Source organism: Scyliorhinus torazame, chromosome 9 (assembly GCF_047496885.1).
Source record: "Scyliorhinus torazame isolate Kashiwa2021f chromosome 9, sScyTor2.1, whole genome shotgun sequence".
Lineage (NCBI taxonomy): Eukaryota > Metazoa > Chordata > Chondrichthyes > Carcharhiniformes > Scyliorhinidae > Scyliorhinus > Scyliorhinus torazame.
This window is the reverse complement of record NC_092715.1, coordinates 163,974,383-163,998,640: the sequence shown is the minus strand read 5'-3', so window position 1 is coordinate 163,998,640 and position 24,258 is coordinate 163,974,383. Positions and strand designations below refer to the sequence as shown.

The 24,258-nt window shown below is 46.0% G+C and overlaps 1 protein-coding gene across 5 annotated transcripts in view; it reads right to left on the bottom strand.

Moving 5' to 3' along the window:
* Positions 1-24,258, bottom strand: part of dapk1 (death-associated protein kinase 1) — a 310,534-nt gene that overhangs the window by 15,020 nt on the left and 271,256 nt on the right. For all 5 annotated transcript variants that reach the window (XM_072516716.1, XM_072516717.1, XM_072516715.1 and 2 more), the window contains exons 23-25: positions 11,122-11,260; positions 9,976-10,096; positions 3,379-3,567 (exon numbers count right to left, since the gene is read on the bottom strand). In XM_072516716.1, the coding sequence (XP_072372817.1) occupies positions 3,379-3,567; positions 9,976-10,096; positions 11,122-11,260 (449 nt within the window). The remainder of the gene's footprint in view (positions 1-3,378; positions 3,568-9,975; positions 10,097-11,121; positions 11,261-24,258) is intronic.

The window sequence follows — 24,258 nt, the reverse complement described above, 5'->3', positions numbered from 1 at the left end:
GCCCCTGCTAGCGGCGGTATCGAGGTTCGTGTCCTACGCCAGCAGGAGGATGCAAATATAAACAAAATGATCTATTTGCATCCTATTAACGGGCTGTGCACCAGATTCTCCAACCCTGTGTGAATCTCCGGTCGAGAACTGGTGCACTTTCTCCCAGCGTGGCCATGGTGCAGTGGACCTTGGGGTGAGCGAAGGAGATAACTCTTTATGAAGCTGTCCCCAAAGTCAATTGGAGGAAACCTCACAATGCAAACCCCACCAGAGACCGCCCCCCCCCCCCCCCATAAGAGACTCCCACCAGAAAACCATGACAGAGACACCTACCAGTAACCCTGCATTACAGAGACCTCTATCAGTAACCCTGCATTAGAGACCCCTACCAGTAACCCTGCATTACAGAGACTCCTACCAGTAACCCCCTCATGAGAGACCCCCACCAAAAACCCCTCCATTAGAGATGCCTACCAGAAACCCCCCATTTTGAGTCCCACCAGAAACCCATTATAGAGTCCTTCACCAAATCCCCCCCATTAGATAGATGCCCACCAGAACCCCCCATTACAGAGACACCCACCATAAAGCCCCCATTCCTGAGACCCCCCACCAGAAACGCCCCATCGCAGAGATCACCACAAGAAATCCCCCCCCAAATGACTCCATTTGGTGCAGCACGGTAGCACAGTGGTTAGCACTGTAGCTTCACAGCGCCAGGGTCCCAGGTTCGATTCTCCACTGGATCACTGTCTGCACGTTCTCCCTGTGTCTGCGTGGGTTTCCTACGGGTGCTCCGGTTTCCTCCCACAGTCCAAAGACGTGCAGGTTAAGTGGATTGGCCATGCTAAATTGCCCTTAGTGTCCAAAAAGGTTAAGAGGGGTTATTGGGTTACGGGGATAGGGTGGAAGGGAAGGCTTAAGTGGGTCGGTGAGACTCGATGGGCCGAATGGCCTCCTTCTGCACAGTATGTTCTGTGTAATCTATGTAAATATGAGGAAGGAAGCATTGCTGAATTGGTTTCTGTGGAATGAGGTGGGTCGAGTGGATCAAGTGTCAGTAGTGTGACGATTGGAAGATTTTCGGACAATTAGCTTCTAAATATTGGGACAATTTAAGGGTTAAAAGCCGTAGGTTAGAATGAGTTTGTTTAAAAAGGATTTGGTATTGCTTCTAGAAAACAGCAGGTGAAGTTGGCATGGAATATATTTATCAATCTGGGCTAATGCATAGTGATTTGCCGAGAGATGGCCATGGGGAGTTAATTTGCTTTTGCAACCTGCAGAGGTGATGCGTTTTCAGCTTGGGAAGATGAGGTCATTGCAGGGTGGAGCTCAGAAAGGCAGTGAGTTTGGAGAAGCTTTGAGAAAGAGGAGCTGAGTTCTGATCAGCTTGACTCTCAGTGCACAATTCTTTCCAAGTAGGCTAGACTTAAAGAGTAATGATATTTTAATGCAGAGCAGTCTTGTCTGAAGACAAAGGAGAAGCTGAAACAACCTAGCTGAAGCAGCTATTTGAAGATCTTCAGCCAAAGTCTGGAGGGGTTCCAAATGGAGCCAAATATGTTTTATAAAGCAAGTCTTACTTTATGCCCAACTGATTTTAAGCTGGATTAAGAGCTGTATGTTTATTTTCTTGTTCTTTAATGGGATATTAAGCAGTAGTGTTAAGGTGTAAATGTAAGCTGTTCTTTTCGGGTATGAAGTTAAAAGTTTAATATTGTATTTATAATAAAGTTTGGTTTTAGAAATACCAAAGCCCTATTTCTTCATGCAATCACTCCTGGAGAAAATTATTATTTCTGCACAGTCTTAAAATAAACAAAAATATTGGGGGTTCGGTCCAGTATCCTCGGCATTGCTGGGATCCGCTCTTGGATTGTAATAGTAGGGAAACATTTTAATGATCATAGTATGAGGGGGGAGAATTTAAGTGCAGGAGGATTTGTCCCAAGTAAGTTGGAATCAGCGATTGGCAGGCAAAACTGGATTGGGACAATTGGCTTCCTTTAAACAGGAGATATTTTGAGTGAAATCAAGATACTTTCCCAAGAGGGTAAAAGGTAGAACAACAATGCCAAAGCTTCCTGGATGACAAGAGAAATAGAAGGCGCGATCTGCCATCCACATCGCGCCCCAATGGGAGCGTGACGTGGCTGGGAGATCCTGGGTGAAGCCTTCCCCGTAGGCTTCCCGACAACCACGACACCTCACGGGATCTACTGAGCCCGGGTAGGGGTTAGTGCAGGGTGGCCTCCTGCCCCCCCCCCCCCCCCCCCCCGGAACGCAGGCACCCTAGCACTGCCACCCTGGCACTGCCAGGGACCCATAGTGGGGTGTCCTCACTTGGGGGGTGTGGGGTAATGCCATCTGTGTGGGGGGGGGGGGGGTGACATTATCCATGGATAGGGGGTGTGGGGAACCCACAAGCTCATTTAGAGACCAGGGTAACCTATCAAAAGGGTGGCCCAATCACAGAGCTCAGATCCCCTGTGTTGAAACAAATTAGGGTTAAACTGGTGAGAAACTCCCCAGGGTCCAAAAAAGTGACTAAATGTCATTTGATAGCAGTGGGGTACCCACCGGAGAGCTGGTGGGAAATTCCCAGGAAACCCCGCCAAAAATGACACTTTCAAAATTTTCCATTAAATCGCGCCCAGAGAATTGGATGAAGCAGATAAGGGACGTGCATGACAGAGGTCAGGTAGATGGCACAAGTGAAATATAGGCTGAAAATGAAAAGTTTAGAAGGGAAGTGAAAAATAGAAATTTGAAAGGCAAAGAGATAGTATGAGAAGAGGTTGGAAGCTAAGAGGAAAAGGAATTGAAAAGTCTTCTACAGGCATTTGAATATTAAAAAGGTAAAAAGAGGGATGGGCTTATTCGGGACTAAAAGGGATGTACACATGGAGGCAGAGGAAAATGTGCTGAAGTGCATTGTATTTGCCTTTATCAAGGAAGAAATACTACCAAAGACATAGTGAAGGAACTGTTAAGGCACTGGATGGGCTAACATTGATAAAGAGGAGCTATCAGAAAGGCAGTTTCTACTTAAAAGTTGATAAGTCACCAGGATCAGATTGGATGTATCCAAGAAAGCTGAAGGAAGGAAGGGTGAAAATTGTGGTGGTCTTGGCTAGCCTTCATTTTCAATCCTCCTTAGATGCCAAATAAAGGCAAATTGCTAAACACAATTAAAATGGCGACATGAACCAATTTTCTAGACTTAATTTCACAGGCAGTTTACAAATAATGAAAGGTGTCATTTAAAATCGCAACGGTATGTAAACAGTATAGTGAGAAATAAGCCATTTGTCAAGCATGGAGAATCAATCATAAACGTAATCTTTTCTAGACTAACTACTAATAAAAAAATATAACACTTACTTCTCCCAAACTGTGCAATTGTTGGGCCACTTCCCTCAGGTCTTCTTCACTCACCAAGGGATTAATTTGGTCCTGAACATCACAAACAAACTGTTGCCACGACATAAACTGGTTGGGTCCATTTTGTTTTCTCCAGGAAGGCAGTGTAGAGATGATTTTCTCACAGAGGAATGTCATGGGTAAACAAGCCTAAAAGAGTTCAAGACATGTATGTTGCTCAGTTATTACCTTATAGGATAATAGAAAAATGCAAGCCGATTTTGAAAACTATGTTGTAATAATAGTATCAAGATTGTGACTTCTGGGGGCAGCACGGTGGTTAGCACTGCTGCCTCAAGGTGCCAAGAACCCGGATTCGATCCTGGCCCTGGGTCACTGTCCGTGTGGAGTTTGCACATTCTCCCAGTGTCTGCGTCAGTCTCATCCCCACTACCCAAAGATGTGCAGGGTAGGTGTGGCCATGCTAAATTGCTCCTTAATTGGGAAAAAAAATTGGGTACTCTACATTAAAAAAGATTGTGACTTTTGCATAGCCAATTAAACTAGATATTAACATCAGGTCTCCGAAAGTGCATTTTCCCAATTTCGCCCTCTTTTGAAAGGTGAGAATTTACACTATTACACCGCCCCATAGGCACCACCAACATTCAGAAACTTCCTGAAGGTACCATTTCCTTCTCAAGCCAGTGAATTCCTCCGGTTATTTTACAATGGGAGTATCACATTCTAATCTAATCTAATCCCATCCTCACATGATGTCAACTCATGTATTTCCTAACCAGAATCAACAAACAGCAATCAGGAACTAGAAGTTGTTCTGAATTTGTCCTGGTTTGTATGGCCCAGGATTGTATGTCATGGTGCACTTAAGACTACAAACTACTTGGACAGAGTGATGAGGCGGTTTGTTGAAAATGAACTCCAAAAGGAAGAAGGCCTCTTTTTTCCCCTCCCCGAGCTCTTCCCCCAATAAGATGTTGATACATTAGATTTAAAGGCAGCTTTATTTTTAAAAATAAAATGTTTGAGGAACTATATGCCATACATAAAGTCCAAAAGCTTTTTTGAGCAGCCAATCAAATTAAAGTACCTTACAGGAAAGATCTCGGATAGTTGAATACACTAGCAGCAAGGTCTTGTGCATGAACAATTATTTAAGTGCTGCTGAATGCGGCCTCTAGCATAAACAAGACAAACGTGGTTCAAATTTCTAAAGTGCTTGCACGGGAAACAGTTCCGTACTATAATCAGAGTGTGAGCATCCATATCAGCTGCCAAGGCAGCCCAAAGGGGGATAAAAGAAAATGAAAAGGTAAAAGGATGGAGATTAGAATGAGATAAATGGAAAAGAAGTGAGAAAAGAACAGAAAGCAACAGAAGGAAAAAAGAACACAAGAGTAAACACAATGTATTATAAAAAGTCAAGATTTTAAAAATTCTACATAAAAGCAGCAACAACACAAAACTTTGTAAACTGTTTTAATTTTTCAATAATTGGTGCGCATGCAATTGTGTCCACACATGAAGGATAGAAGAAAACCCCACAGTAAGTGAATGCTGTAAAGGACAATTTATTAAGTAATAGTAACAGAAGGCCAAAAATATATTCTTTGAACTCCACAAAATACTGTTGATTTTTAACGAGGGCACTTTGAGCAAATACATTAAGATAAATAAACTAAAGTTGAAGGGTCTGTGGCAATCACATAAAACAATGTCAGTGTTTGAACACAGCCTTTGGAACACGTTGATGTTGTACTTGATTTACAGCTTAGTGTTCATGTTCCTCTAATTGCAAACAGAATACCAAAATGTCCAGAAATGTAGGTACTGAGATCAAGTGAAGTCTGGGGTCTTGCACTCAGTTTGCTGTGATCACACCAATCTAAAGGAGTTTTTACATCAGCATCAGTAGGACGTGCGAGATGCTGATTCTTGAAATTCAGATTAGGGATGTCAACAAAAATCTCAACATGAACTTGGCAGGGTCACTGATGACATGTTCAGGAAGACCCCTGTGCTCTCAGTGCGCAGAATCCACTGCATGTCAATCTGTTACAGCAATACTGTTCGTGTTTGCCTATCAGATGGAGAAGCTAATTGGTCCAATGATATAAAGAGATATTAGTCTGTGTGTGCAGGATAACTCGACAGGTAATTGGATGTATCAAACAATCTTTCCCTTCCATGTCCCTGGAGTTAGGACTTGTGCCACCAAGGTCTCTGGTGCTGTGAAGCAGCAGTGCTAACCACTGTGCCACCCTCTTGCATCTTGTTAACAGATAATTACAGTAGTGATGAGATTGTGGATGTAACTGCCAATGACAGCTTATGATAGATGAATCACATTGGCACCAACATCAGTATAAATGGTGAGCATTGTCCATTTGATTGAATGATGCTTGTGAGAGGAATGCAAAGCATCATCCTGCTTTCTTGACATGACTACTGGAAGTGGTAAAGGTCAAGCATTTGAAACACTTTATTTGGTCTTGGGTTCTGGGGGTTAGTGAGACCTCAGGCTGGGGAAGAGGAGGGCTAATGTACTCCATCTATGTTGGCAAATCCTTTATTTTAACAGCCTTTTCACCATTCCATCCAACTGACTTGTAGTAACATGTTTAGATTGCAAGGAAATGTTGTTGCGTAGTATGTCCACTGAGTCAGTATGGGTGGAAGTCAGAAACAAGAAAGGAGCAGTCACTTTATTGGGAGTTTTCTATAGACCCCCCCAATAGCAGCAGAGAGATGGAGGAATAGATTGGTCGGCAGATCTTGGAAAGGTGCAGAAGTAACAGAGTTGTTGTCATGGGTGATTTCAACATCTCTGATATAGATAAGACCCCTGGGCTGGACGGGATATAGGAAGGTTGCTATAGGAAGTGAGGAAGGAGATTGCTGCGCAGTTGCCGATGGTCTTTGCGTCCTCACTCTTCACTGGAATATTACCGGATGACTGGAGGGAGGCGGATGTTTCCCATGTTCAAGAAAGGGAATAGGGAAATCCCTGGGAATTACAGCCCAGTCAGTCTTACGTCTGGTGAGCAAAATACTGGAAAAGATTCTGGAGATAGGATTTATGATTATTTTGAAAAACACAGTTTGATTAAAGATAGTTGGCATGGCTTTGTGAGGGGCAGGTCATGCCTCACAAGCCTCATTGAATTCTTTGAGGATGTGACGAGACACATTGATGAAGGTCGGGCAGTTGATGTGGTGTTTCTGGATTTCAGTAAGGCATTTGATAAGGTGCCCCATGGTAGGCTCATTCAGAAAGTTAGGGGGCATGGGAAATTTGGCTGTCTGGATACAGAATTGGCTGGCTGAAAGAAGACAGCGAGTGGTAGTGGATGGAAAGTATTCTGCCTGGAGGTCGGTGACCAGTGGTGTCCCGCAGAGATCTGTTCTGGGACCTCTACTCTTTGTGGTTTTTATAAATGACTTGGATGAGGAAGTGGAAGGGTGGGTTAGTACGTTTGCCGATGCCACAAAGGTTGGCGGAGTTGTAGATAGTGTTGAGGGCTGTTGCAGGTTACAACAGGACATTGACAGGATGCAGAGTTGGGCTGAGAAGTGGCAGATGGAGTTCAACCTAGATAAATGTGAAGTGATTCATTTTGGAAGGTCGAATTTGAATGCTGAATACAGGGTTAAAGACATGGGGTGGGATTCTCCGACCGCCCCGCCGCCGAATTCTCCGGTGCCGGTTTTTTGGTGGGGGCGGGGATCACAGCACACCGGTCGCGGGCCGTTGGCAGTGGCCCCCCCCCCGGCGATTCTCCGGGCCCCGATGGGCCGAGCGGCCGCCCATTTTCGGCTGGTCCCGCCGGCGTGAAATACACAAGGTCCATACCGGCGGGACCTGGCTCTGAGGGTAGCCTGCGGAGTCCTCGGGGCGCGGGGGGATCCAGCCCCGGGGAGGGCCCCGCACGGTGGCCTGGCCCGCGATCGGGACCCACCGATCTGCGGCAGGCCTGTGCCATGGCGGCACGCTTTCCCTCCGCGCTGGCCTCCGTAAAGCTCCGCCATGGCCGGCGCGGAGAAGAAACCCCCTGTGCATGTGCAGGGATCACGCCAGCGGTTCTGCGCATGCGCCAGAACTCCCTGGCGCTCCCGTGCATGCGCCAACTCGCGACGTCCGGTGGAGGCCCTTCGGCGCTGGTTGACGTGGCGCCAACCACTCCAGCGCCGGCCTAGCCCCTGGAAGTGCGGAGGATTCCGCAACTTCCGGACGGCCCGACGCCGGAGTGGTTCACGCCATTCTTTGGCGCCGGTACAGCCCGCCCGTTGGCTGGGAGAGAATGCCGGTCAGGATTCTTGGAAGTGTGGAGGAACAGAGGGATCTTGGGGTCCATGTACATAGATCCCTCAAAGTATCCACCCAGGTTGATAGGGTTGTTAAGGCGTATGGTATGTTGGCTTTCATTAATAGGGGGGATTGAGTTTAAGAGCCACGAGGTTTTGCTGCAGCTTTATAAAATCCTGGTTAGAACACACTTGGAATATTGTGTCCGGTTCTGGTCGCCTCATTATTGGAAGGGTGTGGATACTTTGGAGAGGGTGCAGAGGAGATTTACCAGGATTTACCAGTCTGGACTGGAGGGCATGTCTTAGAAGACAGGTTGAGGGAGCTAGGGCACAAGGTGATGAGAGGCATGGATAGACAAGAGACTTTCCCCAGGGCGGAAATGGCTGTCTCGAGGGGACATAATTTTAAGGTCATTGAAGGAAGGTATAGGGGAGATGTCAGAGGTAGGTTCTTTACACAGAGAGTGGTGGGTGTGTGGAATGCGCTGCCAGCGGAGGTGGTGGAGTCAGAGTCATTAGGGACATTTAAGCGACTCTTGGACAGGGACATGGACAGCAGTAAATTGAAGGGATGTAGGTTAGGCTGATCTTAGATTAGGATAAATGGTCGGCACAACATCGTGGGCCGAAGGGCCTGTCCTGTGCTGTAATGTTCTATGTTCCACACAGTGTATTGCAGGAAAGCAAATAGAATAGCTCTGTGGAAAGGACAAAGGCCCCTACACATCAAACCATGACTGATCTTCCACCTTAGCTATACTTTCCTACACCATCCCCATATCCTCGAGTTCATTGGTACTCAAAAAGATGTAATGAACTCTGTCTTGAAGATGTTTAAAGGCTAAGCATTCAGTTCTCTGGGGTAGAGGATTCCAAAGGTTCACAACCCTTTGAAGAAAAATCTCATCTCAGACCTAAACAGTCAACTCCTTATTCTGACTCTGTGAACTGATAGTTCCAAACTCCTCAGCCAGAGGAAACATCTTCTTAGCATCCATTTTGCCAAGTCTCTCAAAAGAATTTTATTTTTTTAATGAGATCACCTCTCAGTCTTCTATACCCTAGGGAATATAGGCTCAATCTACTTGATCTCTCCACGTTGGACAATTCCTTAATTCCAGGAATCAGGCCAATTAATCTTCATTGCACTCCCTTGAAGGCTAATGCATCTTTCCTTCAGCTTTACAAGAGGAAAGGAAAGAAAGTGCATTAAAAACACAGCACCTGGGCAGCAGGGTGGTGCAGTGGTTAGCACAGCTGCCTCATGGCGCCGAGGTCCCTGGTTCGATCCCGGCCCTGGGTCACTGTCCATGTGGAGTTTGCACATTCTCCCAGTGTTTGCGTGGGTTTCACAGGGTAGGTGCATTGGCCACGCTAAATTGCCCCTTAATTGGAAAAAATTAATTGGGTACTCTAAATTTAAATAAAACCCACAGCATCCAAGGATAAACTAGTGCACAAGTTTACAAAAATGTTTTCAATCATTTTCTGAGACCAAGAAATCCCGCAAATCAGGAAGACTTACAAGAACTTTACCCCAGGACACTTTAATACTATTCCTCTTCCAATCCATTTAATTAAACAGTCATGATGGCATTGGAGGCTATTTGGCCCACTGAGTCCATGCCAGCTCCCTATATAGGACAACCCAGTCAGTTCCCCAACTCTTTACTTTTAAAAAGTTAAAAAATTCTGAGTACCCAATTCATTTTTTTTTACAATTAAGGGCCAATTTAACGTGGCCAATCCACCCACCCTGCACGTCTTTGGGTTGTGGGGGCGAAACCCAGACAAACACGGGCAGAATATGCAAACTCCACACGGACAGTGACCCAGAGCCGGGATCGAACCTGGGACCTCGGTGCCGTGAGGCAGCAGTGCTAACCACTGCGCCACTGTGCTGCCCAGTCAAATATAATCTGCCGTTTACAAATCAGCGCTGCCTCTTTTGAATTAACTCAAGTCTCTCATAGAGTAAGTGTTAATTCTTTCACCGGTTATGGTTTCTGAAAACCTTACCACTGATGTTAAAGATAAAGATCCTTTGTTGTCACAAGTAGGTTTACATCAACACTGCAATGAAGTTACTGTGAAAAGCCCCTGGTCGCCATATTCCGGTACCTGTTCGGGTACACAGAGGGAGAATTCTCAGCTGGTACGGAATTGAACCCGCGCTGCTGGCCTTGTTCTGCATCACACATGAGCTGTCTAGCCCACTGAGCTAAACCAGCCCCTGACCAACTTAAAGTTACTAGAAACCTCCTTGTCCCCTTTCTTGAAAATACTTACAGAAAGAATACAATTCCTTAATTCTAGCAGGTAATTTCGCAGCAGCTTCATGTCCTTCGATCCAGATGCACCAGCATCCAGCACAAATAATCTATCAGATATCTGCATATCGTTTCCAAACCTAAGAATGTACAAAGCAATAATAATAATAGCACTGGAAGAATACAATTTATCAACAAATTTTAGAACAGATTCAGTGCTACTGGCAGCAATGCTGAAGTCATAGGACCCTGGCTCCCACCCAGGACAATCAAATATAAATATCTTTCAACAAAACTACACAACCAAGATGTTCAGTTAAATGTGATATATGTTAAAAGAAAAGAAAACAAAGACAAACTAGTTGGCAGTGAGAAGTAGTGGATGATAATGCCTGGATTCTACCAGTTACAAAGTCATAAAGTCTTGTTTCAGACTAAATATAGCTATTCCCACCAGTCACTAAAATTGCTTTGATGGCCTTTTATAATCTTACCACCATAACACTGAGCCTCAAAAAGTGAAACAATTTGTTGTTTTTATAATTAGTAGTGGCTCCAGCCATACTTTATCAGTTACAACCATATCAGCCGAGTTCTTCACAGGAAAAATGCTAACAAAAGGGAAACGGTTCTCGTTTCCCAGGGAAGTGGTCAGTGTATCACTTTTTGTAGCCGGTCACTGTGAAGATACTTTTGTAGGTCGTTCTCCAGTGACTCTTACATTTCTCACATCCCAGAGCACTTCAGACAATTAAATTTCTCTGAAGAGCAGACACTTATGTAGGCAAATGTAACAGATGTTTTAAATACAGACAAATCCCACAAAGAGCAGGGAGATGAATTAATATCTAATTTGATTTTATTTGTGATGCTGGTCTGGGGACAAAAGCTGGTTTGAAGATGAGGAGAGTTTCTTTGTGAACTCTTTTTCGAACAGTACCTGGGATCAGATGGGTGCTTCTGTTAAACATCTTCCTTTATAAATGCCATCTCCAATAACCGGTTCGAGTGCTGGCCTGGACAATGTGCTCAAATTCTGAACTGGGGCTTAAACCTACAAATTTGCAGGTGAAAATGCTTCTGATGGGACCGAGCCGGGAATCAAAGAGGCATCGAAGGAAAGTGAAATCTTTAAAAGGCAGTTCAGACCATTTTGACTACTTACCTACTTTTTATTTCTCTTAGAAGTGTTAGATCTTTGTCATACTCAAATTCCCCTCCAAACGAACGGGGACAATTTACAATATCTGCATGTGTAGCGACAAGAATAACCTGCAAAGGACTTTTCAGCTTTCCGCCAAATGCTATCAAGAAAATAAATCACTGTCAGAATAAACATAAAGCAGATTGCTCATTAATTTTATGTTAATTTCAAGTCCATCCCATTCGTAATTTGATTGTCATGATTAGTATTGATCCCACACAGATGAGCTATCCACTATAACCACATTGTAAGACTCTTACCAGAGATTATAAGGACGGCATTGTAGCACAATGGTTAGCATTGCTGCCTCACAGTGTTAGGGACCCGGGTTCGATTCCGACCTCGAGTCACTCTCTGTGTGGCGTTTGTACATTCTCTCCGTGTTTGTGAGGGGTTTCCTCTGGTGCTCTGGTTTCCTTCCACAGTCCAAAAATGTGTAGGTTAGGTGGGGTAACGGGGTAGGGGGGAGGGGCGGGGTGGAGTCGGGCCTAGGTAGAGTGCCCTTTCGGAGGGTTGATTCCGCCTCAACGGACTGAATGGCCTCCTTCTGTACTGTAGGGATGCTACAAAGCAGGTTTAAATTCCAGTGACAGTATTTCCAAGTTCAGGTGAAAAGTTCAAGGTTTATTATAACTGTAAAAATCGACATAGAAAAATTAAGCGCTCTAGAGGTTTGCTTTTTGTCATAATAAAACATTGGAACCTTTAAAAAGACTTGCCAGACCATGCTAGATGGGGATCTAGCGGGGGATGTCAACTGGGTTGCTGCTGCTGGGAGCGAGAGGGAGCTGGCAAGGGAAGAGGTGGTCGGGACGGGAGTGCGCCGCCTGGGGGACGGGCGGGTGCGCGGGACTTGGACGTGGGACTGGCCTAGAGTAGGGGATGGCTAGTCGGCCGGGGGTGGTGGGGGGGGGGGGGGGCGGGCAGCCCCCCAAACCGGCTGATCACGTGGAATGTGAGGGGCCTAAATGGGCCATTTAAGAGGGCCCGAGTGTTTGCGCACTTAAAAGGACGGAAGGCAGACGTGGTCATGCTTCAGGAGACGCATCTGAAGGTGGCGGATCAGGTTAGGTTAAGGAAAGGATGGGTGGGACAGGTGTTCCACTCAGGGTTGGACGCGAAAAATAGAGGGGTGGCGATATTGGTGGGGAAACGGGTGTCGTTCGAGGCTAGGAATATAGTGGTGGACAACGGTGGCAGATATGTGATGGTGAGTGGTAGATTGCAGGGAAGGGAGGTCGTGCTGGTAAATGTATATGCCCCGAACTGGGATGATGCGGGATTTATGAAGCGGATGCTGGGATGTATCCCGGACCTGGAGGTAGGAAGCCTGGTAATGGGGGGGGGGGGGGGGGGGGATTTCAACACTGTGCTGGATCCAGGGTTAGATCGGTCTAGATCCAGGACCGGAAGAAGGCCGGCAGCGGCCAAGGTGCTCAGGGGATTTATGGAGCAAATGGGGGAGTGGATCCGTGGAGATTTGCCAGGCCGTTGGCCAAAGAGTTTTCCTTTTTCTCCCATGTTCATAAGGTATACTCCCGGATAGATTTCTTTGTTTTGAGCAGGGCACTGATTGCGAGGGTGGCAGGAATGGAGTATTCGGCCATAGCCGTTTCAGACCATGCCCCGCACTGGGTAGATCTGGAACTAGGAGAGGAGAGGGAACAGTGCCCACTCTGGTGACTGGATGTGGGACTATTGGCGGATGAGGGGGTCTGTGGAAGGGTGCGGGGATGTATTGAGAGGTACCTGGAGGCCAATGATGATGGTGAGGTCCGGGTGGGGTTAGTATGGGAAGCGCTAAAGGCGGTGGTTAGGGGAGAGCTGATCTCGGTTAGGGCTTACAAGGAGAAAAAAAGAGGGCAAAGAAAGGGAGAGATTAGTGGGGGAGATTTTGAGTGTGGATAAAAGATATGCGAAGGCCCCGGACGAAGGACTATATAGAGAGAGGCGAAGACTTCAGACGGAGTTTGACCTGCTGACCACAGGGAAGGCAGAGACACGGTGGAGGAAGGCACAGGGGATGAGATATGAATATGGGGAAAAGGCGAGCCGGCTGCTGGCCCACCAGCTTCGTAAGAGGATAGCGGCGAGGGAAATAGGGGGAGTTAGGGATGTAACGGGAACTACGGAGCGGAGAGCAGGGAAGGTAAATGAGGTGTTCAAGACCTTTTATGAGAGGTTATATAGGTCCCAACCCCCGGAGGGAAAAGAGGGGATGCAACAGTTCTTGGACCAACTAAGGTTCCCGAGGGTGGAGGAGCAGGAGGTGGCAGGTCTGGGAGCGCCAATCGGGGTGGACGAGGTGACTGAAGGGCTGGGGAACATGCAGGCAGGGAAGGCCCCGGGACCAGACGGGTTCCCGGTGGAATTTTATAGGAAATATGTGGACTTGCTGGCCCCGCTGCTAGCGAGAACCTTTAACGAGGCCAGAGAAGGGGGGACTCTACCCCCGACAATGTCGGAGGCGACGATATCATGAATCCTGAAGCGAGATAAAGATCCGCTGTAATGCGGGTCATATAGGCCTATCTCGCTCCTGAATGTAGACGCCAAGTTGCTGGCAAAAGTGCTAGCGACGAGGATCGAGGATTGTGTCCCGGGGGTGGTGCATGAAGACCAGACAGGGTTTGTAAAGGGGAGAAAATTGAATGTCAACGTGCGACGGCTGTTGGGGGTGATAATGATGCCCCCAGCGGAGGGGGAGGCAGAGATAGTGGCAGCGATGAATGCAGAGAAGGCATTTGATAGGGTAGAGTGGGAGTATTTATGGGAGGTGTTGAGGATGTTTGGGTTCGGGGAGGGGTTTGTCAGTTGGGTCAAACTCCTCTATGGGGCCCCAGTGGTAAGTGTAGTCACAAATCGGCAGAGATCGGAGTATTTTCGGTTACATAGGGGAACAAGGCAGGGGTGCCCCCTGTCCCCATTACTGTTCGCGCTGGCAATTGAACCACTGGCCATAGCGTTGAGAGACTCTAGGAAATGGAGGGGGGTGGTTAGAGGGGGAGAGGAACACCGGGTGTCACTCTACGCAGATGACCTACTGCTATATGTGGCGGATCCTGTAGAGGGGATGACAGAGGTTATTCAGATATTGAGGGAGTTTGGAGATTTTTCGGGATATAGGCTTAACATGGGGAAGAGTGAGCTTTTCGTAGTACACCACGGGGACCAGGGAAGAGGGATAGACGCCCTGCCGTTAAGGAGAGCGGAAAGGAGCTTCCGATATTTGGGGATTCAGGTAGCCAGGAGCTGGGGAACTTTACACAAACCCAATCTGACGCGGCTGGTGGAGCAGATGGAGGAGGATTTCAAGAGGTGGGATATGCTGCCGCTCTCACTGGCGGGCAGAGTGCAGGCGGTCAAGATGATGGTCCTCCCAAGGTTTCTTTTTGTGTTTCAATGTCTCCCCATTCTGATCACGAAGGCCTTTTTTAAGAAAATAGATAGGAGCGTTATGAGTTTCGTGTGGGCAGGGAAGACCCCGAGGGTAAGGAGGGGGTTCCTGCAGAGCAGCAGGGAGAGGGGGACTGGCGTTGCCGAATCTGGACGATTATTACTGGGCCGCCAATGTGGCGATGGTTTGCAAGTGGATGAGGGAGGGAGAGGGGGCGGCGTGGAAGAGGCTGGAGATGGCGTCCTGTAAAGGAACGAGCCTAAAGGCGCTGGTGACGGCGCCGCTACCGCTTTCCCCGAAAAGGTATACCACAAACCCAGCGGTGGTGGCAACCTTAAGGATCTGGGGGCAATGGAGGCGACATAGGGGTGTCACAGGTGCCTTGGTGTGGTCCCCGATTAGGAACAACCATAGGTTTGTCCCAGGAAGGATGGACGGAGGGTTCCAGAGCTGGCATCGGGCAGGAATTAGGAGATTGAGAGACTTGTTTATTGATGGGGAGTTTGCGAGCCTGGAAGTGCTGGAGGAAAAGTATGAGTTGCCCCCGGGGAATATCTTCAGATATATGCAAGTGAGGGCGTTTACGAGGCAACAGGTGAGGGAATTTCCGCTGCTCCCGACACAGAGGATCCAGGATAGAGTGATTTTGGGGGTATGGGTCGGGGAGGGCAAAGTGTCCGAAATATATCAGGAGATGAGAGACGAGGGGGAGGCGCTGGTAGAGGAGCTGAAGGGAAAATGGGAAGAAGAGCTGGGGGAGGAGATTGAGGAGGGACTGTGGGCTGATGCCCTAAGTAGGGTAAATTCCTCTTCCTCGTGTGCCAGGCTTAGCCTTATACAATTCAAGGTACTACACAGAGCACACATGACGGGAGCAAGGCTGAGCAGGTTCTTCGGAGTGGAGGACAGGTGCGGGAGGTGCTTGGGAAGCCCGGCGAACCACACACATATGTTTTGGTCGTGTCCGGCACTGGATGAGTACTGGAGGGGAGTGGCAAGGGTGATTTCAAAGGTGGTGAAGGTCCGGGTCAAGCCAGGATGGGGGTTAGCTATATTTGGGGCAGCGGAGGAGCCGGGAGTGCAGGAGGTGAAAGAAGCCGATATTCTGGCCTTTGCGTCCCTGGTAGCCCGGCAAAGGATCTTACTCATGTGGAAGGAAGCGAAACCCCCCAGCGTGGAGGCCTGGATAAATGATATGGCAGGGTTCATAAAACTGGAACGGATGAAGTTTGCGTTGAGAGGATCGGTTCAGGGGTTCTCCAGGCGGTGGCAACCGTTCCTTGACTATCTCGCGGAACGTTAAGGGAAAATAGATCGTCAGCAGCAGCAGCCCAGAGGGGAGGGGAAAGCACTATTTTTTGTTACTTTGTTAGTTCACTATATTATTTAAATAATGTTACTTCTTAGTTATTGTGTTATCCTTTATGTTGATTTGAAAGGTGGAAAAATTGTGTTTGAAAACTCTAATAAAATATATTTATTAAAAAAAAAGACTTGCCAGAGCTCAAGAGGAAAAAATAGTTCAACATTTTCAATCCCCGTAAAAAACTAATACTGGCACCATGAATACTGGAGTTTTAAAATTTAAGATCTACAAGATCACCGAGACAAGCTTTACTGTAACATTTCATTTCCAAGTTTGCCAAGAGCAGCATTCAACTCCCTTTAGTTTTCATTATTTTCACAGCTAGAAAACATGTAGAAATTCCCATTTGAGGAACACGTGAGCATTTAAAACCAGCGATCTTTAAAGAGAAGTGCATAATTTTATTAAACATGAACTGTCTGGACTTGCCTTACAGTCACCTCTGCATAGATTTTGTAGAAAACAAAAGCATGAGTTTGTAGAAGCAATGGTTAAATCCAACTTGTTGCAATTTAGTTTTGTTAACTGGAAATCTATATATTATTAATTTGAAGAACAAATCAGATATTTATAACTGATTAGCAATATTACCAAAATAATGTTTGCAATGTATAGCAGAAACTGTTCTGGTAATCTGTACCACAAAGTCCCAGTGATTCAGTTATCTTTCTTATTAACTTATTCTATTTAAATTTCAAGGATTCATGCAATTTGGAAATGCCAGTTTCAGTGCTTTCACCTCATTGGTGAATAAATCCCAAAACCAAGGCACACACAAAATAATGGTAAAGATTTACATATGGCTCACTAAGGCATAAAGCTTTAACACTGTATGTCATGTAGTATCATTTATTTTAATGGTTTTTTAGTGCCATCTGCTGGGGATGGTGGTATGGTATGAAGTTTCTATGTTGGAACACAGATGTAACCAAACTATGTAAATCCAGTTTAGGTCTTGGCTGTATAGGTATTAGTTAATTAGAAAGAATATTTCTCCCTAACACTAATTTTTCCTTCTAAAAGTGTCCACATGAATGCTCACCCTCTCTGCTGTTTTGTTTTTGTCCCACACAATCCAGAACTTCCTGCAATTTCAAGACATATCCATCTTGTCAAATACTACGCACTCTCTGTATGGTGATACTCTCAGGCAGAACTTAGCATGTGCCTTAGTCACTATTTGTGATCAACTTTCTACCTCTGCAAAATTATCTACCTGTGCCCGCTTTTATCTCACTGTTGCTGACACCCTTAATCAGTCTATTTTTATTCATTCATGGGATATGGATATTGCTAGCGAGGGTCAGCCTTAAACCTTGACTTTGAAAAGGTGGTGGTGAGCTCCCTTCTTGAATTGCTGCAGTCCACGTAGTGTAGGTGCTTAGTGCTATTCAGTAGGGAGCCCCAGGATTTTGACTGAACAATAATGAACTAGTGACATATTTAAAAATCAGATTGCTTCTGGGCCTTTTGACTAAGATGAAGCTTAGCGCTTCTCAGCCTTTTGGCTAAGATGAGCGTGAGGTGGGCAGCACAGTGGCGTAGTGGATAGCACTGCTGTCTTATGGCGCCGAGGTCCCAGGTTCGATCCCGGCTCTGGGTCACTGTCCATGTGGAGTTTGCACATTCTCCCCGTGTTTGTGTGGGTTTCGCCCCCACAACCCAAAGATGTGCAGGGTAGGTGGATTGGCCTCGGCAAATTGCCCCTTAATTGGAAAAAATTATTTGGGTACTCTAAATTAAAAAAATATATATAAATTAAAAAAAAGATGAGCATGAGATCAGGGGTAATGCCTGGATCTGGTATGTCTCTCTTGTGGGGACCATGAATCGGATTCAATTTGAATTGGTTTTTGGAGCAGGCAAGGAGCTGGATTAGGGGTTTGCCCCTGTCCACAATCTGAGCTCTGGCTTTGTAACTCCGATAAAGTATTAACCCCCCCCCAAAAAAAATATATATTCCCAAATCATAAGTGTATGTGACTTGGAGGGGAACTCCGGGATGGGGGCATTCTTATGCACCTGCTACCCTTACCCTTCTTAGACAGTACAGTTTGTAGGTTTGGAAGGTGTTGTCGAAGGAGCCTTGGCAAGTAGGCAGTGTATCTTGTTGACGGCACACAATGCTTTTGTTCAAGTCACGAGTCTTGAAACTTAGGGAACTGTTTAAATAAACACATAACTAAAAACTGAGTGAAATAATAAAAGCTGTATAAAAGTAGATCAAACTTGCAGTGAGTATTCAATTATGTCTGTGTCGTCAGTTGCCGCCAGCAGAGCGTAGCAACAAGAGGCACTGAGACACTATCGGGGATGTTCTTTGCCCGTCATTTGAATATCATGACAGTTAGCAGTCCCGTGCCTGTATGTTGGCGAGGTCGTGTTTCATACAGGCATGGACTGCTTGATTAATCAAAGGAATTGAAAATCCAACTAAACATTGTGCAATCATCAGCAAGCATCCCCATTTCTGCCCTTATGATGGGTGGTGCTGGGGCACAGCCATTACCTCCAAGTTTGACCTCTCCAAAACACGCAATCCCAAGAACCACCCGAAGTTAACTTCACTCACAACATGTCCTGTAGTTTTATTCACTTATCTTAGTCAAAACCACGTTCACCGCTGCTGATCTCCAAATCTAATGAAATCAGAATTCTTGTCCTCATTCACAAATCTCTGCATGGAGATTTTTATTCTTTGCAATCTCCTTATCCTTTGCAACCTCTTTCAACAGTGTCATTTTGTCTTCTGCTGCTGGCCTCCTGTGGATCTCATCCACTTGTTATTAGTATCAGAACTTTAAGCCATCAGAATAGTATTCTCTCCAACTCTCACCCTAAACTCGGTTTCACTTTGCTCCCTTTCTACCCACATTTAACAGTCTCTTCAAAACCTATCATCCCAACTATGGCTTTGTTTCCATCTGGTGCTTGCACCTTCACTGTGGAGTGGGTAGAAATGTTCACTACATTAAAAGATGTTATATAAATGTAAGTTGTTGCAGTTTATCCCTTGTAGAGATTCTATTCAGTTGCCCACCAGTAACCAGTACAAGGGATTATTTATTCACTTAAAAAAAAAATTCAATGTGCCCAATTACTTTTTTCCAATTAATGGGCAATTTAACATGGTCAATCCACTTACCCTGCACATCGTTGCATTGTGGGGGTGAGACCCACGCAAACACGGGGAGAATGTGCAAACTCCACACGGACAGTGATCCGGGCAGAGATCGAACCCGGGTTCTTGGCGCTATGAGGCAGCAGTGCTAACCACTGTGCCACGTGACGCCCCAAAGGGTTATTATTCACATCATGGCCAACACACCACACCAGGGGATGTAAGTATTACAGCCAATGCCAATTCCCGGCCTATTCAATATCTATGTATACACATTGCCAACCAAGCTCACAGGCTGGTGATTTGGAATATAAAGCATCAATTTTGGAATATAAAGCTTTGCCTCACCTATTGCCACAACATGTAACATATCAATGCCACAAATTAATGTATCAAAGAGGTTCACGGTAGTTGGTGACACAAGGAAGGGAGAAGATTCCAATGTAGCTGGATGGTATTAAGTGAGAGGAATACATTTGATGGGCCAAATAATGCGGTTATGATAAATTGTTCAAGCGAGAATTCTTCATGCGAGGCCGGAAAAGTGAACATCAGATATATTATTATTTTGCGATTGGGCCCATTCCCTTCCTTAGTAAGATAAAAGCAAAATAAGACAGATGCTTGCAATCTGGGATAAAAACAGAAAATGCTCAGAAAAGCTCAGGAGGTCTAGGTTCTGATGAAATATATTAAGATTCGAAATGTTAACTCCGTTTGCCTTTCCACAGATGCTACCAGGCATGCTGAGGTTTTCCAGCATTTTTCTGATTTAATGTCCTTCCTGTTTTGTTATGTTTCCTTTGTAACATAAGCGGCTTCCTTGTGTTGCATTTGTCAAAGGAAGGTTCAGACATGTAGATAACTTCAACACATTTATTTACACTATGTACACTTTTATAACTTGACTACGACACTACTGCTAATCCTATTATAGCTACCCAAACTGACTAACCAGCTGCTGTCTTCCACGTGGTGGGTGTAATATTGAATCAACCCTGTGCCTGTCCTCACTGACTCCCTCCACTGGCCAAAAGGCAGGTCATGTGTGTGGTGTCCTTTATATATGGGTTGGTATAATGCGCCCCCCTGTGGTCGTGTCACTTTGTACCTCTTGCATGGGAAGTGGGATGTTGTCGTCACTCGTCTCACATACCGTGGATAGATCCTCCGTAGCAGTTTGCTGTTCACTAGGATTGGGTAAATTGTCAGAGTTTTCATCTAGTGGTGCAAACAATGTGGGTGGACTGTCATTGTCTTGCTGTTGTCCTTCATTTGGGCTTGAACAGTCATCATCGCTTTGTTCTTCATTGTAGCATGATAGACCGTCATGGTCGTCCTGCTGTGCAATGGAGCGTGGTAGACTGTCATAGTCTTCCTACTGTTTGCGTGAGCATGGCAGACTTGCATCGTCTGCCGCTAGTTGGTCAGAGGAGGTTGCTAGACCCTCATGGTCTTGTTCCTGCAAGGACTGCGCATCGGAGTCATGCGCTTCTGCAATTGTGGAGTCTGTCCACGAGCTTGCTGTGGAGTCTTGTGACACTGGAGTCACTTCTTGTGTGTGTAAGGACTGCGCTTTGGATTCTTACGTTTCTGCTTTCGTAGGGTCGGGAACCCTGAGCGGGGTGTGGACCATGCTCTGTGTGGCAGCAGGCCGCTCTCTGTGGGTTTGTACCGCTCTTTATCTCTTAATTTCAGGCTGCAGCATCATCCTGCACTGACGAGTTGGGATGTCATATCTGCTGGGTTGAAGATCCTCAAATCCGAAGAATGAATCCGCGTCTGCGTCGGATTCAATGCGGGGGTCGCCAATGTGCAACACGTCCAGTTGCGGTTCAGATTTGGTACTGGGGTAGCCTCTCAAGGTGAATGGTTCGTCCGAGTCGTAGTCGTCTAGGATCATGGAGCGGTCATTGGGCTTGCGAGGTCCAGAGAAAATGTAAAGGTCGGTATCAAAGTATTCAAGGTTGGAATTATCGGTTTGTGCGTAGGTAACTGCTTGTTGCAGGGTTCTTCGGAGGTTAAATTCATTTCCTGGTTCAATTTGAGGCATTGTGCTGTCATTCCAGGTGAAGGAAGGTTGTTTTACAGCTTTAAAAGATTTTTTCTTTGATTTGGGCCGTTTCCCCTTTAAATTGGTGCGGTCTGGGGCCTCTGACGTCATGACGCACGTGACGTAGCACACAGGAAGCGATTGCGCATGCGCAGATCGCTGTTCCTTTATCGATGGCCGTTTTCTGGATTGCGCACGCACGGCGTCTCGCGCATGCGCAAACGAACCTTCCCGTTCTGCGCACTTCTCACGCAACTGCGCTAGTGCAGTCCCTTTAGCAAGATGGCCGCCGACCACAATCGTTCTCTGGTCTGGGATTTCGGCCTCGAGGTGAGTACTGGCGCTTCTCTTACCTTTTCTTGCCGATTGGAGTGTGTTTTCCTCACAGTATTCGCTGAATTTGTCCAGGACTGCCTGGAGGTCGCATCTGTTTTGCCCCTTGGAGAACTTGAATTTTAAAAAGATTTCTTCTGCTCTTGCACCGGCGATGGTGAGAAGCTCTGTTTTTTCATCATCAGCCAGGTCTTGAAGTTCGGCTGCCACCAGGAAGAGTTCAAACATTTGCCGGAATACCTGCCAGTTTTCGCGGAGATCGCCGTGGCACTGGAGCTGCTGCAGAACCGGGAGCTCTAACATCCTGCCTGGGTATTGCTGGTTGTCACTGTACGCTGAGGTATGGCTATCTGGATTTAAACAGTTCACTACTGGTACCATGTTTTGTTATGTTTCCTTTGTAACATAAGCGGCTTCCTTGTGTTGCATTTGTCAAAGGAAGGTTCAGACGTGTAGATAACTTCAACACATTTATTTACACTATGTACACTTTTATAACTTGAGTTCGACACTACTGCTAATCCTATTATAGCTACCCAAACTAACTAACCAGCTGCTGTCTTCCACGTGGTGGGTGTACTATTGAATCAACCCTGTGCCTGTCCTCACTGACTGTCTCCACTGGCCAAAAGGCAGATCATGTGTGTGGTGTCCTTTATATATGGGTTAGTGTAATGCCCCCCTGTGGTCGTGTCACCTCCTTGTGTATCGTGAATGTCCATTGGTCGCCTCCTATCTAACTTATCTATTGGTTGAGTGTGTGTGTGTGTGTGTGTGTGTGTGTGTGATGTTTCTGGTGCTCCCTCTAGTGTCTGGCTAGCTTACATGTATTTACAGTGATGCACATCACCACACTTTCTTAGTGCCCACACTGATGTATTTATTACCAGTTGTTGACTGCAAGAGGAAATCCTAATTGATTTCAATTTACCCCCCTGTTTTCCATCTGGATGGACCGAAGGACAATTACACTAAATGACAACTCTTTTGTATTTACACCATTACACAATTAAGATACCAGAAATGTTGGGGAATGCAGGGTTTAGTGATCATCCACCCAAGTAACACCAGGTTTTCCATTTTATGTTTTTAAACCTTTACATTAGGCATTACAGTGGGCAAGAACAGGATGGCAATTTTGAAAATTAATTCTTCGGTTTCACTGCAAATGAATTGCTATTGAAGAATATCCTGAGAAAAGACCATTTACTTTCTTCATGAATTTATGGTGTGCAGACTAACAAAAAGTGCTTGCGGTTAAAATGTGCGGTGCGAAGTGAATAATATTAAGGCCTTATTTAAACAGGACCAAATATAAAGTGCTACTATGTACAATTATATGTTTCAGATTTTGGCATTCAACTTCAGGAGTATAGGGTCCAATTCTGGGCACCACATTTTAGTTAGAAGGCAAAGACTTTGGAGAGGGTAGATAAGAGGTTTTCTAGACTGGCTCCAGGGATGAGGGACATGATGAGTATAGGTAGATTGGTGAAACTCCTTGGTGCAGAACTCTTGAAATAAAAAGGGTTTCTAGTGGCTGAAGGATGTATAACGAGAGGGCAAAGCCAATATAAAGAAAACCATTTTATTTTCACAATGTGTGGTTAGGATTTAGAATGCATTGCCTGATAGGGAGGTGGATATAGATTCAATAGTTGCCTTCAAAAAAGTAACTAGTTAATACTTGCAGGAGAAACATAGCAGGGGTATGGGGAAAGAGTAGAAGAGTGGAACCAACTGGATTCCCCTTTGCATCTGTGCTTGCTCGCAATGGGCTGAATGGCCTCCTTCTTTGATTCCAAAGGCCATTGAGTTTTATGAGTTCACTGTGACTGACGTTAGACAAAGTCGAGAAGGCCAACAATAGGATCACTTTACACTTTGTGAAGTGGTACACAAACTTCACCCAAGCAAAGCAAAACACCAAGTTTTCCCTTGATACATTGACACTGCTTTCATAATGTAAATGCAGCTTCCAAAGTCTGAAGAAATAAATTTAAAAATTGAAGTTCGTTACTTTACGGGACTTCTTTATTTATTTGAAATGAGCCAAGCATAGTGAAGGTTTTGAAAGATTTTGGCGGGAGTAATTGCTAATATTTGTAACACTTATCAGACTACATAAAACTATTTAGCAATTTGGACTGACCGAAATGTCCGACATAGCCCCCATCTGCAATGACCACAGATTCACACAAGCACTCACCGACGCCACCTTCAAAAGGTGGAGACAGGATGGGGCGGACATTGATAGTCAGGGACCTATTTACTGACGGTAGGGTCACAGCACTGGAAGGACTGACGCAGAGATTCAAACTAGCTAAAGGCAACAAACTCAGATACCTGCAGCTTAAAAACTTCCTACCGAAGGAGACAAGGACATGCCCACGATCACCATGACAGACACTATTAGAAGAGCCACTGGACACAGACATCTTAGGCAGAGGGAACTGTAGTGACATATACGAATGACTGCTAGAGGGCCAACACCGAACTGGACACGACAAGGAGGAAACGGGAGGAAGATCTGGGGTTCGAAATGCGGTGGGGATTCTGGAACGAAGCACTGCACAGTGCCAACTCTACCTCCACATGCGCGAGGCTCAACTTAACGCAGCTAAAAGTAATACATAGAGCCCACTTGACCACAACCCGAATGAACAGGTTCTTCCCGGAGGTGGAGGATAGATGTGAACGGTGCCAAGGAGGCCTGGCCAACCACGCCCGCATGTTCTGGTCTTGCCCCAGACTTGCTGGGTACTGGGCAGCCTTATTCGAAGCAATGTCCAACGTGGTGGGGATGAGGGTGGAGCCATGTCCGAAAG